The following is a 15509-nucleotide window of genomic DNA, read 5'->3' as shown; positions in this document are numbered from 1 at the left end:
TGACAGACACTTCCACGCAGCAGCTCTCCAATTAGGGCTCAGAACTCCATTTGCTTAGAGTGGTTTTCTCAAGCAAGAACCCTTGCCACTGGAGACACACTTTCCCTTTGCAACTCAGAATCAGTGCATTTCATACAGACCTACATATTCCAACATACAATATCTCCATTCATCACACCCACTACCTGCAGTCTCTTCTCTTTGTATTTCTAAACAAGATCTAGGGGAACTATATCAAGGGTTCACCTGCTATTAACTGGTAATTTGCTCTTCCATCCTAAGTGTCATAAGAATTGGGCGCCAGATACACTCCTTAGTATATTCAGTGTCAGGTTCTCCGCTGAGTATTGTGCTGAGGGGCCTATAAGGGGGATATTTCTCTCTTGTTCTTTCCTGAGAGTCAAACTCAATTTCATTCATGCTCCACAGAGTGATAAGTTGGGAATTTCTTCGGGTTGGAGCAGAAAGATAAAGCAGCTTTGTGTTAGGTGTAAGGTAATTATTTGCTAGGGTTTCTGTGCTATTTGTTTTTATTCCCTGTGTTTTCATTAACAGTTAATGAGTCCCCCCCACCCCTAATTCTAAAACAATAGCTTGGCCACTAGAAGTTGGATTTTTCTGCCATGGATTCAACCAGCTGTTGCTGCTCCATAAACTTTATGGAGAAGTGAATTAAACTGCTAAAAACTTTCATTTCCTAATTCGATTCCAAATAAAACAGGGTTGGGCGGGGATAAACCATGATAATGTTCCTCTTGTAGCTGTTGGCCAAGAAGTCCTTACGGTTTTTTCCCATAAAATGAAAGATGCATTTTTCATTTTCATCAATAACTTTATTGATTTGTGTATTTCGAGTATGTCAGTTATCTCCCGTATGGTGTAATGTTGATTGTTAATGTCTCAATTTGATCGCTGTCAACTTCCACTGGTCTACCCAACCATGGAGCATTGTCCAGCGAGAAATCTCCAGCACGAAACTTCACAAACCAATGTGACATGTTTGATCTGTCACAGCACCTTCTCCACACACTGCACGGATCTTTTTTGGTGTGTTTCAGTTGCATTTTTATCTTTCTTGAAATGATACAGCATCACGTGCTAAAAGTGTTGCATACTTTCTGCCATCTTCAATATTAAAATGGCTACACAAAAATTCACCAGTTTTGATAAGTTTTTTTAAAGGCGGGCTGATATGACCGCTGTCACAATACAATGTAACAAAATTGTAGTTAAATGAAGGTAAAGACAACTGAGCACTACTAAGAGCCATGTTGCGGCAAAAAACAAATGAACTTTTTGGTCAACCCAATACGCTGGCTCACAGTAAACCCATCCTAAACTTGCAGGTACTAGTTAGTTACAAAAATGGGCCATAATGACAGTTTCACCAAAGAAATGAGAAGGAAATGAAAAAAAGACAGAACATAGTTTGAGCATGAAAAAACCCCATGAGATCCCTGGCTGGTGTAGCTCAGTGGATGGAGCTCGGGCTGCAAACGAAAGTGTCGCAGGTTTGATTCCCAGTCAGGGTACATGCCTGGGTTGCAGGCCATGACCCCCAGCAACCGCACACTGATGTTTCTCTCTCTCTCTTTCTCTCTCCCTTCCCTCTCTAAAAATAAATAAAATCTTTAAAAAAACCCATGAGAATAATAGATAAAACATAAATGTTTGCTTATTCAGTGTATAAAGGCCCAGTGATGTTTCCCATGTTAACACAGAGTCGTTATCTTTTCCTTCTTTTCCTTCACTGTGAGCTATACGAAGGCTTATTCACATCCCCAACCGTTTATATGGCATGGCTCAAAACTTTATAGGCTTTGCTATTACTTCATCAACAATCTTGGATAATAGAAGGAAATTAAAGTTAATGTAGAATTGTCTTTTCTTTTTTTTTATTTTGTTTCCATTGTTGTTGGAAGGGAACACCTGGCTGCTGGCTCTATTGAATATTGAAGAGCCCATGAGACACCCAGCTCCCCCTTTTAAAACCATCAGTCCTAAATGAAACACTATAAAATAAAGTCCCTGATCCAAATCCAGTTAGTTTTCATGCTCGATAGCATTGATATTGCCAAATTTTCATGGACCAATTTAACAGTAATGCAGTTCCCAAAGCTGAACTAGGGTAGGATTAGCAAAACTGCAGCTTAGTATTCCTGAGTGCAACCACCCACCTACATTACTGGATATAACACCCACTAAAGAAATATGTGGGGTACATACGTGTCCGTATATGTGAAATGGGACTCGCATGTAGATAATTATGGAGCATACGTGCAACACCAAACTCAAGTTCTGTCAACACTTCCATTACAAATGACACATTCTTTTGCACATCCTCGTGCGTTAGAAAATATATGGTGTTCCCCACAGAAACATCGTGGAGGCTTCACTGGTTTCTAAATACCCATTTGGACTGCGTGGCTAGTTCTCGCGATTAATCCACATGTAGCGAAGGTCTCAAATTCTTCTCTGTTCCATACAGTCTGACTTCCTGCCCATCTCTCCTTTTTTCTCCTACATCTAGCCATAACTCAATGTGTAAATATCCTTTTTTCCCCCCAAGGCCCTGGCCGCGAGTGTAATAGTCCTTACTGCATGTCATTAAGTCTACAGAACAAATGATGGGCCAGGTAAAGAAAGTTTCCATTCATCATTCTTTTAAAAAGTTGCTCCAACTAGATCTTGAATGTACAGGAGACAGATTGAGCCTAAAACGAAGTTTTCTCTAACTTAGAACACTGTCTACTAATCATACCATCACGCTAAGAATAAACAAACTGCTGAGGAACCTTTAGGGACGCCATTTGCAGAGAGAAGCAAGCGCAGCCTAAATGATCAGAAATGGGACCAAACTGAGTAGACACTTGTAGCACAGTCGCTACGACACCTGTGAATCCAACAACCGAAAGGGCAGCGGGGCTGAGTAATATTTCCAAAATGAGCTGCATCTGTCTGTGGTGGGCTGGACAGGAAGATGCCTGTGGGGAACCAATTGAAAAGTTCTTTTTTCCCCTGGCCTTCAAGAAATGGTCCTTTATCATGCAGTTTTTCATTTTGACCAGTAGGGTGGGCTGCAGCGTGTAGCATCATTCTAGTTTGTAAAAAGGAAAAAAAGAAAAAAAAAGAAGGTAGCCACCATACAAACCCCTCCTGCTCTATCTTCCCCCACCCTTGCAAAAAAAAAAAAAGCGAGATTTTTAACCCTTCTAGGTTCCACATAAAGGCATAACTCCTGGACATTAACAACTGGAAGGCTGGCAGCAACAAATATAAACCAGAATAATTGTGTATGTGACAACACACACTTCATAAAGCAAATTACAGCCTGTCAGCATCATTTCTGGCGTTACACTAACGCATTCCGTCTACCACTGTTATTGTTCAAACCGCTACTAAAACGGAGCCTGCTGAGTTAGTGCATTTCAATAGTAACGGCATCTGACAGAATTCAAAACATGCAAACCCAGGCAGGTATCTGGTAATACGTGGATGAATATACTGTGAAATAAATGCATCTACCAAATACAACCAGGCCCATCATAACTTGGAATTATTTATTCACAGTTCTGTCTTCCTTGGACCCCTACAGGATCAGTGTTTTCTTTTTGCCATGAAGCTGCTCAGCTAAACTTTCAACATGTTTTGACTTATAGGAGAGGAAGTCAGTTTTAGTAACAATAAAAACACAATAGCTTACTCCTGCTAGGTACAGGCTTCAGGGTGAAGACTCTTTGTGTACTATCTCATTTAATCCTCAGAATACTCCTGTGATGTGTTATTAACCCAAAGCCGCAGATACAGGAAGCGAGACACGGAGATTAAATAACTTATCCACAGTCACGTAAGTGACTCATCGGTGGCAGAGCCAGGCCTCGACCCCACCTTGTCTGACTACTAAACTCTTGTTCTAATCCACTGAGCTGTAAGTCCCTAAATCTGCGTGCTTTATAAATTACAATCATTACTCAAAGGCAAAACATACTGAAGGACTTGGATTTATGGCGTGAGCTATAAATTATTCTTTTTACTTCAATAAAGTAAATCTATAATAAAAAGTATAAATTATTATAAGTAGTGGTAATACTAGTAGTCACGTTAGGTGTGAAACCAACGGGCAAAGCCAGATGCAGCCAGAGGTTTGTTTAAGAGGGAGCTGGTCCCACGGAAAGGCTCGGATTCACTGCTGTAGGGCTGTTGCAGCGATGTTTTCAAACACCACTCTCTGGCATGGATTTCGTGCTTACAAAATTTAACAACAACTCCTTTGGGTTTAGTCAGATCAATGTATTAAGTATTTTCCAGCACCTCCCGTTGGGTTTTCTTGGGTCCTCGGTATTCTGACGCTGCTTCACAGAAAATGAACCAACGAGCTTCCAGATCCAAATACAGCTTTGACTGGGCAGAGTCAAACAATGCGTTCCCTTTCCGGCACTCGCGTGCTCTAGGTCTCATCGGAGGAAAATGCTTTGAGAATACACAAGGCCACGTAATGCAGCGATTTTATTACTGTTGCTTCATCTTGCTCTCTCTTCCCACCTTTTCCTTCCTTTCTCCCAACGACAAGTGGTAGGAAGACCTTAGCGCCCACGTCTCATCCTGATGAATTCTAGGATCTTTTGGACCCAATTAGTTTGCCAGCATCATTTCTTTTTGAGAGAAACCACAAAGCCGGCTGCATGCCAATGTCTCCTGCTAAATAGGAATGAGACTACACGATCTCCTCCAGACTATGAGCAAATATAAGAAAAGTTTTACAAACACCCAAGCAGTAAGAATGAAACAATATATAATAAAGCATGACTATGGGTAGGATTAGTAGGCCTGAAAATGTAAAACATGTTTTAACTACTGAACAAAAGGTGAGTTTTCTTTGTAATACAGATCTCCGAGATCATGGAAGCCGTAGCGGCCAAGGGTGACAAGATTTAGCCTCTCCATACCCCAAAACCACTCCAAACAGGGACCCCAGTTCGTGGATGAAAATAACGTCTGTGTAACAACACGTAGGTAACATCATCATCAACAACCACGCCTCTCACTACCTACAATTCTGTTCAATGTTCGGTCCCTTTTGGAACAGAAGAGTATCTCCTTATTTTTTTAGTTTATTTTTCCCTTTTTATTGGGGTATAACTAACACAAGTAAACTGCACAAATCTTGAGGGTAAGTGGTATCACTTTTAAGGGGTGGGAAAATACCTTTTAGAGATGAATTGTGACCGGGAACTTTGCAGACGGGCAAGAGTTAAATACACATCAGCTGCCGGGACAGATAGGTTCACAGCCTCCGCTGCTAGCCTCACGTGAGTCAGCAGCAATTGGAAACTTTATTTTACACATCATACAGGTCCCCTTATCCACAACTAAGTAGTTCCTTTCTTGTTTTAGTGACCCTCCAGTCGTCCTGGTAAACAATAACTACTAAACAAGTTTCCGAGAGAATTGTGGTGACGGGCAGCACAGTGTAAAATTAATGCATTAAAATAGAGTTGGGCTCAACCATCACATTATTTCACTTCCACATATCAAACAAATTCACTGTGTTTCAAGCCCCAGGGCTTAACCTATTGTATTTACAAAAACAAAAACAAAAACAAAACCTTTTAAGCAAAGGACAAAAAAATTGTATTCAAATTAGCCACACATTTTCTCTCAACATTCTGTGTCCAGAACATGGAAATTCATTAGCGGCAGAATTCCTGAGGTAGATGAACTCTTATGCCATAATTCTCTGTTTAGAAACTACTCCTTACCTGATTTTCTGCGTTGCTCTAGGGATAACACTACATAAGAGAAATAGTTCGTGCTATTTTTGTCTCAACAAAATTTCCTAGACTTGTCAAATAAACTTAAAACGGTAACTAATTTATCAATTACTTGATTTTCCTTGTCATCTACATCAAGACAAGAATCAGAGGGTCTATAAACTTTTAATTACCATCTATGGGGAGATAGGGAGGGCACAAAAGGTATTCTTTATCAGTTACTGTGAGTATTACATGATACTATTTTATCATTCACTTTTAAATTCATGTTTAAGTGATACCACAACACATCTACATACTGCTGGTTCTCAAGGACTACACAACAGAGATTGCTGCTAATTTTTACCATCATCGGGGTATTGCCCATAAATTCATAGGTAAAAATCAATAACTAAGGAGGAAAAAATGGAATTGACATATGACAATATCAGATCATGACTCTACTGAAAAAGAGCTCACTGCTGTGTCAAATCAAGGGTTTTTTGTGAGCTTCTTTATTAGATAAAAAAAGTTAAGCATGTCCAGAGCAAAAGTTACAAATGTTATAGGAAGACGCGTAATGAAAGCTCATCCTTCCCTTCCTTCTCTTGGTTGTCTCCGGAGCCAACCGCTGTGAGGCCCCTTGGGTGTTCCGTGAATTCTCCACCTAAATGTGATGTGTGTCTGGGTGGCGTGGCTTTTTTCTTAAAATAATGGTAGCGTTTGTCCTGTTCTGCAGTCTGCTTTTTTTCCTAATCCTTTATCTTTGAGGTTGCCCCATACCAGCACGTATAGATTTATATCATTTTTCATTTTAACTAGTTTTACTTTAAAATAATACATTCATGTGGTAAAAATTCCAATAGTACCAAAGGACATAAATAATGAAGATTCTCTCTTCCACTCAGGCTGATATCCCCTCAACAGAGGTTATCACTGTTAACAGATTCATGCGTGCCCTTCGGAAAACATTCTACACACAGATAAAAGCCAGCATGTGTGTGTGTGGACAAACTGTAAAAAGTTTGTGCAAATTGCTCTTTTCACTTAGCCTTGGAAAGAGCTCTCCATGTTACAAATATACACGTATTATGTTCTTTTAAACTCTATTCAGTATTCCATTAATGGATGTGACATCATTTATTTAACTAGTCCTCTACTGCTAGACATTTAGGCAGTTTGGAGTCCCTGCTGTTCCAAACAATGTATAATAAACATCCTTGCACATAGTATATTGTGTAGGGAATATAGAAGGACGCAGCATCTGATTCCAATGATTTCTTTTTTCACCCCTGTGAAAGTCAGTTCTTTTTCTTATTTATCAATATCATCTACTCCAAGATAGGATATTTACAAATGATATAAAAATCGTAGAAAATTGTAATGTTAAAAAAGTGAGTCTATTGATTTTTTAAAAAAAGGTTTTATTTATTTTTAGAGAAAGGGGAAAGGAGGGAGAAAGAGAGGGAGAGAAACATCAGTGTGTGCTTGCCTCTCATCCACCCCCTACTGGAGACCTGGTCCTGCAACCCAGGCATGCGCTCTGACTGGGAATCGAACCGGCAACGCTTTGGTTCGCAGGCTGGCACTCAGTCCACTGAGCCACACCAGCCAGGGTGAGTCTATTGATTTTTTAAAAATCTGTCTTTGATAGTAGTTGCAAAACAGTGTATTAATTTAAATATGCCTATTCCACTCTTTAAAAAAAAACAGTCGATGTATAGGAAGTAAAATATTTGAAAAGGTATCAAAGTCAGTAATTAACTTCAAAAACAATTTGTGTGTATATTTACTTTCTACAGATTAATTTGTATAAAATGAAGCAAATAAGGAAAGGGGAAAAGACCTAAAGGAAGTCAAGTCACGAAAGCAGGTGTCAAGATTGTTGATGCTAAAAGGTTGGGCTCAAGCCAAAGGCAGGAGTATTTGTCCTGTGTACATTTCCCCCCGTAAAACCCCCCAAAGCCGTGGAGAGCATTCTGGAAGATCTCTTTTTTAAAAGTAGTATAGGTTAGGCTATTCTAGGTTCATAACCAACACTTCTGTTTATAAAATATTAGCATTCCAGGAATAGTGATAGAAAGATACTTAACGATAAATTACAAATATTGTAAATTCAGACTTTTTCTTGCATTTGCAAACACGTCATAAATTTGAGCTGTGTTTCTTTGTATAAATCCTACTTACAACTGTGCTAAAACCTTTTGGCATGAATGCAAAGGGTATTTTCATAAATAAACTTAGTAAAATCACTGTACACTCCATTAATTCAAAAACACTTCTCTTGAACTTCAAAGGGAAACCCTTCTCTCTCTTTCTTAGTGCAAAGATGGTGTTTCTTTGCTGCTTTAATGGTTTGCTTCTTGTAGTTGTCATAACTACATGCTCCAAGTATGTGATAGTAAGAGACAAGAAGTTAAGTGACATCCATGCTTCAATTCAACATGTCTCAGACATTACAGAGCAACGAGCTCATAAATCTAAACTCCGGAGGGCCTACCAATAAAACTTCTGCACACAAATCCTTTAAATGCAAACCTCACAAATACATACATGGGGAATTAGGTGGCCCTGCATCAGAGTTCAGCTGGAATGAATGAATTTTCTAAAAAAAAAGAGATGTGAAATAGGAGTACATATTGTCTAAGTTCTGTATGTGGATTTACTGGCACAGCCCTACTTTGAAACATAAAAACAATACTTGCCACCACTTTAGTTAAGTGCCAACCAAGGGGCAAGCGTTCCTCATGAGTTCATCTAACTGAAACTCATTACAACTCATAAGGACTGTTGAGTAGATGCTATTAGCAAGAGTTTGTAGATGACGAGGTCGTGTCACTTGCCGTAGCTCACACAGCTTGTTAAGCAGAGGAGCAGGATTCGAATTCAGGTCTGACTTCAAAGCCCAACTGTGCTCCCTCATCACAGAACATTAAACTCAAAACAACCATTTTAAAAAAAAAAAGCTCACTATGTTATGTGCTTTTGTGTCCGATGCACAAAGTATCATGCATTTATATGTGAGGTCCCACAATAGAAATAAAAGAATAATGTCACATTTTTTCTTCATCTCACCCTGGATTTCTTTTGCTTTTATCTTTGGGTTATGGTCATTTTAAACATGTACAAAAGTAGACAAAACGGTGTAAGAAACTCCCGTGTGCACATGGTCCGGCTTCCGTGAGAGTCAATCCATGATCCCCACCCACTTTTTCCTCTCCCCTTCCATGTTATTCTGAATAACATGTCAGCCATCTGCCACTTTATCTTTAAATATCACAGCAAACCTCTTCTAAGATAAAGGCTCTTAAAAAATAAGCATAATACCATTGTCACGCCTAAAAATTAACAGTAGTTCCTTAATAACATAAAATATCCAGCCAGTGTTCAAATGTCTAATTCTCCCATAGATATCGCTTTTTATTGTTTGACTCAGGATGCAAATAAGGTCCACATGTTACTTGATATTTCTTTTAAATCTCTTTTAATCTATAGTTAATGTGGCTTTATAATAACATCTTCCTTACTCACTTTGCACTGTTTGCTTTTGGCAAGCTATATTTCTAGGGATAAATTTACTTTGACAAGGGGCATAGGCTTGCCATTTCAAAACAAGCTTTTTAATATTCATGCAGTGAAAAATCTTCATATTGAAATATACTGAATAATGTTCTCAGAAACCCTCTATGCTATCCATGCAGAAACTTCATGTTGGCAAGAAATTTCACTGGCCCATATTTACCACGATCACAAATGTGGTATGAGTGGTCACTGGACCAAAAAAAAAAAGGATTTTGTTAGATATACTTCAACATTTTCATAGTCTTTTAAAATTTTTTATTTAACTATTGTGTCATTTGTTTAAGACTCTGGGTCCATGATGGCAATTTTTCTAATATTATGAAAATGTTTTCATTGCCATGAAATTTAAATGTAAAGTTATAAAAATTTAAATTTTTGATTAAACAATAACTGTCGACAATTAACTTATTTTACCAAAGGGGGAACTAAACTAAATGAAGAATATCAGTTCTCTCGATGCCACAGAGTGACAATGCCGTCGTATCCAAAGGGCAGAGCTACTACTGTTGCTTGGGTGTCTGACCAGTCATCTTCGAGACGTCTGATCGCTGAAATGGTACAAGTTCCACCGCGAAGAATCCAGTGAGTTTTCTTCACAACTTTAAATGCAAATTAAGTAGACAAAAAGTCCTTAAAGGAAGCACAACTGGAAGTATCAAATGAACCTGTGTCTTACTAAAAAGGAAAATGAGGCTTTCCCACGTTCTGCAGTCACAGCTGAGCTCACTAAAAGAGGTCTTTCATGTATGCCCCTCTACAGTGAGTAATAGATATTTTTATTGTGTTTTGTTTTTCCTGTGCTTCATTCTTTTTTAATAAACACAATTCGGGAAGTTGACAGTGGACCAATAAGAAAATTCAGGTGGAAATGTTGAGGGGGAAAAAATTACCATTAACACTATCATGGATTTAAACTACTATTTACTATTTACAATGTTAGGTTTTGTGCTAGGGCTTACCCCTATTACTACGAGTTCGTATAACAGCCCTGCAGTGAGACAGTAAGATTTAGTCGTGAAGAGTATGGACTCTGGGACTACTAACGAGTACAGGGCTTCTTATTAGGGTAATGAAAATGTTCTGAAATTAATAGTGGTTATAGTTACACAGCTCAGTGACGGTACTAAAAACCACAGACATATACTTTAAAAGGGTGAGTTTGATGGTATGTGAATTATATCTCAATAAATGTTTATATAGATATATATTTTTTAAATGTATCCTACAGAATCAGACTGACCAAGTTAGAATCCTTGAGAGGCACGACCTTGAGCAAGTCTCTTAACCTCTCTGTACCTCAGTACACAAATCTGTCCATGGGTATATTAACAGCACCTATTTCATGGGGATGCTCTGAGGGTTAAATAAGATAATGCATGCAAAGGACTTATCATAGTGTCTGGCACATCCCTGTTTCATAGATAAGAAAGCTGAGGATGAGAGAGATTAAGCAACTTGCTAAGGTCAAATGACCTTTAGCTCAATAGTGTAGTTGGGCTTTGAACCTGGGTCTGCCAAGCCTCAACATTTAGGCTCTTTCTACCGTGCATGCTTCTTTTCAAGAACAGGGAGAAGACTCTCCCTAATACTATTAAGTGGTTACTCCTCCAGCACGTTGATCCTTGGACTGAATGGAAAACCTGGGGTTGATAAGAAAAACTTTGCTTTCAATCCTTCCCTCCATCTGGGCAAGCGTCTTTCTTTAAAGGTTATTCCTTCCGCCTATTGTACTGAATCATCACCGTAAACAGATGTTTACGCATTTGCTACTAGAAGGCTTTATAGATACGGGATCTTTTATAATTAAGGACCATTTTCCTCCCAAGCACCAGATTCTGGTTTAGTCCAAACATCTCAATGGACACAAATGCATATATTTAGTGTGCAGAGGTAATAAAATGCATTCCATCATATTCCTACGCAGGGGATCCTGCCATTGATAAAAATGCTAGCAAAGTTTGGGACCATCATTCTGGGCTTCCTCATTCCCTTCGCAGTACCACCTAGTTTTCCAGGGCTTTTAAAATTCTTCTGCCAGCTAATCTCTTTCTTATAGATTCCTGTTCTTTTCACCATCCAAAACTGGGCTATAGAACCTTATATAGACCTGTTACTACTTCCACCCACTCTACCGGTTTCTGAGGCACCCAGTGAACCAGGACCTGATCAAAAGGGCAAGGTAAGAGATTCCGCACCCACCCCCTCCAAAAAAATGTCTTAAGAGGAACAGCAAAGCTGGGGAAAGACACACGGCTATGGGTTTTTCTACTTGATCTTTCCTTACGTTTCCATTTTCTTTCCACATGAGCAAAGACTTTGCTGCACACATTCGACCATGGTCAAGAAGCAAAGAGTCTTCTGCTCTAAACAAACTCTTTTCCGTGGTCTCCCTGACTGCGCTACCCCCGCCCTTTCTCCACCAGGAAGGCCGTGCAGAGGCCGCCCAGCGCTGGGAGATGATGGCGGCAGTGTGGCTGCTACAAGAATCTGGTAATACGAGCCCTTTGTCTTTCTAGCCCCACGGAGTCTCCTGTGTTGCGCTCCAAAATTATTTTCTCTTCTCCACATATTATTATACCACATCGCTGACACTGGTTCTTTATTTCTCCTTTAGGTAATTAATTCTACCCTCACGGTTCCATTCATTTCTGCCAGTTCACACTCGTGTTTCGGCCCCTGTGGACTTTGGTTAACATCTGTTAAGCCCTGAACTGTAGGGCCATTCCCTGAACAGCATATTTCACATCCTACAAAGCAAACTGCTGCATTATTACATATAATTCTCTATTTCAGTCTATGTTTTTAGCCACGAATGCTTTAGGACAGTGATACAGATGGTAAAAACACATTATATTATTTAAAATACCATAAATAGTGTGACTTTTCGAGAAACTTTAAAAATATATTTTTATTTGTTAAAGTTGACTTTTAAAGAATTTGAAATACACAAAAGCAAAGCATGAGCTAGGAAAATGAAAATTTTCATAAACACAGTATCATCATTTATAATTGCTTTAAGGCATAACTGTTCACTGAAATGGGGTACAGTGACACTATTAAGAGTAAAAAGAATGAAAAAAGTTAAGAATTGGCTTAAAAAGTTGTAAAAGCAAAGTAATTCATAGTTACAAATTTGATTTATTGTTCTCTGTGATTATCTGAGAAAATAAAAAATGTTCATTTCTAACAAGATAATTAACATTCAGAATGATGTTCCTGACATTCTGAACCAGAGCCCTGAAAGGAAGGGATGCACACAGTTGAAAGACAGCCCCTCAAATGGTTTGAATTCAGAAAAAGAAATATTCTAATTTGAACCTTTTAAAAATGTGTTCCAATCCCATCCTTTTTTTTTTTTTTAAACCTTGCACACAGCTGTCTGTTGTACTTTTTAGAATCACGCCAGATGCTGGGTTCATCAAGCAAAAGCAGGGAGACAATGGGTTGAAAGTAATTAGAGGCACCGAGGCTGCGGCGAGGCTCATATTAAAATGTGATAACACTGTCCTAGTGGGAATTTCAACACGGCTCCATCTCTGACATTTCTCTTCTGCCAGACAGGCGGGCTGCGCGGAAGAGCACTGTGGTCGAGGAGGTAACACACCGGAATTTATTTCTGGCGCGAATGAAGGGTTAGTCGGGTTGGAGCCCTCCCAGGGTTTTTATTACGGACTTGGCCACCATTTTATTCGAGTGCTGGTAGGTCCTGTTGGCGTCTAACACGGCTCAAGGAACGAAAGCATATTATCGTTTTAGTTCTACAAAACAATCTAGCGCCGATCCACTCAGAAAGATGAAGCATCGGAGAGCCTCTTGTTGCTAAAAAGCAGGGCAGGGGGGCCCAGCAGGATGAAGGTTAATTAAACACTCCACTAACTTCCCTCCGAAATGGCTAATGCCGCTCTGCGGAGAAGCTTATTTAGAAGGGACAGAAGTAAACATTATCATCCCCACATTCTTAGTGTAAACCATGAAAGGTCAGAGTACTCACCTTGGGGCTGAAAATCCCAGTAGTATCTGAAATGCAAGGAAGAGAACAGAGGTAAGTCACACCTGTATTTTTCGATCTGGGTTGGCATGCACCTGGCATGCAGTAGCTACAGCACCTGGTCCGGAAAGCTTGCGAGATACTAACTAGATACAGCCACCACCCACTTTGAGAAAAACCTAAGGGTTGTTCCCTGAGATTCGAAGATGCTCAAAGGCTCGAAAGCAGCATTCATCTGGCCTTGGCCCCTGGGATGATTCTGACCACGCTGCTGGAAGTGCCCTAGGAGGTTTGCTAGCCACGGTCCGGAGTGGCTCATCAGGTGCTCGCTCCTCTGCAGGTGTTGGGATAGGACAGCTCTTCGCTGTGACAACCTGCGTTGTGTATTGCAGGGCAATCGGCGTCACTGGTCCTGGGCATCAAATGCCAGTGGCCCCTCTGGCTGTCACAATAACCCCAGCACATTGCCCCCTGCACATCCCCCAGTACTTCTAGGCCCAAAGTCTTAATTTTATAGATGAAGCGCAAACAACTGACTCAAGGTTGTCGAACATTTTAGTGTCCCTCGAAGTCTGCCATCTCCTTTTTTATTTTGGGAAGTGACTGGCAAAACCAATAACCGTTCAAGTCTTACAACTAATGAAATGGCAGTGGTGGGAAGGGTCGTGTGTAAGTTACTTGTCCGGAACCTGAACTGCGTTTCCCCCGCAGAAACAGTGTTTGACGTGGTGGCTGCCCGCAACAGCCTGTCACGTGCTTTGGGCCCCACTTCCTCCTGTCGTCACAGGAGCCTCACATTATTTCTGCACTGATTTTCTCTTGTGTATATTCAGCCTCTTCCTCTCAACTCGGCCCTTTTCACCAGCGTTTATGCTGATACAAAAATAAAGCAAACCCTCCCTCACCCCTGCGTACACCTCTGTCTGCTGTCCTCTCTCCCCTCACACCACAGTGAAATGTGCAGAAGTGTTGTCCGCAGTTTCTCTCTTTATCTCCTCACCTCCCGCTGACGCCTCAACGTGCTCCAATTTTGCTTACAGCTACCACTCGCGAATTCCTGCCGTGGGCACGGGGACCTCCATGGCACTCAGCAGAATGAGCAGTTTTCCATCCTCACCTCAACCTCTCAGGAGTGAACGTGCCCGTGACCATCCCCTCCCCACCTCCCCCTAGAGAGTCACAGGTTTTTTTCTGACATTTTTTAAAGATTTTATTTATTTACTTTTAGAGAGGGAAGGGAGGGAGAAAGAGAGAAACATCAATGTGTGGTTGCTGGGGGCCGTGGCGTGCAACCCAGGGATGTGCCCTGACTGGGAATCAAACCTGTGACACTTTGGTTCACAGCCCGCGCTCAATCCACTAAACTATGCCAGCCAGGGCATAGAGTCACAGTTTTTATCAAATTCTTAAACAAATCCATAACCCAAAAAAGATGAACCAAAGGGCAATACGTAGATGGTAATGGCGTGTCTCGCGGGACATGTGTGACTGAAATAATGTGTGCTCACTTCAGGGAGGAACATCGGTCCAGTGAGTCTCTAAGAGTTATTTCTTAGTAAGGTCAAAAGTTAAGAGAACGGAGAGGAAGATTGGTGGGGAGGATGCTGCCATAATCCAGAGATAAATCTATGGTAAATTATCAGAGGAAGAGAAGGTGGAGAAGCAACCTCGCGACTGGCTTTCCTTCTTCCTTTCCTAGAAGAGTTCTGGGCTGATGATCAGGTGAAGTGCCATGTAGGAGGCTGGGGTTAGACGGCAGGGAGAGTCCAGGACAGCTCTGAGGTCCGCAGTGGAAAAGGGGAGAGGGAATACGAGGAGGGAAGGGTGGACAAATGTAAAGTTGCAACAGCCGGGAAGGCACCCGCGTGGAGGTAGGGACGTGCAAACAGGAGCTGGCCGTGACTTGTGAATAAGTCATATGTGTTAGCACGAGGGCATGACGGGTCGATCTGCACTCAGCAGACAGTGGGGCTGCACTCTGTCCCTGGCCACTGAGAGGAGTTCTCCATAAACACCCTCTCTGTAAAATGCAGCTAATCGAGCTAATCATCAAAGGGCTGAGGCATCTGACAGCTTCTCTTACTGATTTCCATCTTCTTCTGAGGCGCTGCCCTAGCCCCCCCCACCATTCCAATCATTACCCGACCTCTAAGTCAATATGAATAGAAACTAGGGTGTGAGCATATGCA

At 40.8% G+C, this 15509-nt stretch overlaps 1 protein-coding gene across 1 annotated transcript in view; it reads right to left on the bottom strand.

Moving 5' to 3' along the window:
• SKAP1 (src kinase associated phosphoprotein 1) overlaps positions 1-15509 on the bottom strand; it is a 263510-nt gene that overhangs the window by 195724 nt on the left and 52277 nt on the right. Inside the window, exon 3 of the mRNA XM_036033815.1 lies at positions 13324-13349. Coding sequence (XP_035889708.1) covers positions 13324-13349 — 26 coding nt within the window. The remainder of the gene's footprint in view (positions 1-13323; positions 13350-15509) is intronic.

Source organism: Phyllostomus discolor, chromosome 8, assembly GCF_004126475.2.
Source record: "Phyllostomus discolor isolate MPI-MPIP mPhyDis1 chromosome 8, mPhyDis1.pri.v3, whole genome shotgun sequence".
NCBI classification, from domain to species: Eukaryota; Metazoa; Chordata; class Mammalia; order Chiroptera; family Phyllostomidae; genus Phyllostomus; species Phyllostomus discolor.
The sequence above is the reverse complement of the archived record's forward strand: the minus strand, read 5'-3'. Positions and strand labels throughout refer to the sequence as shown.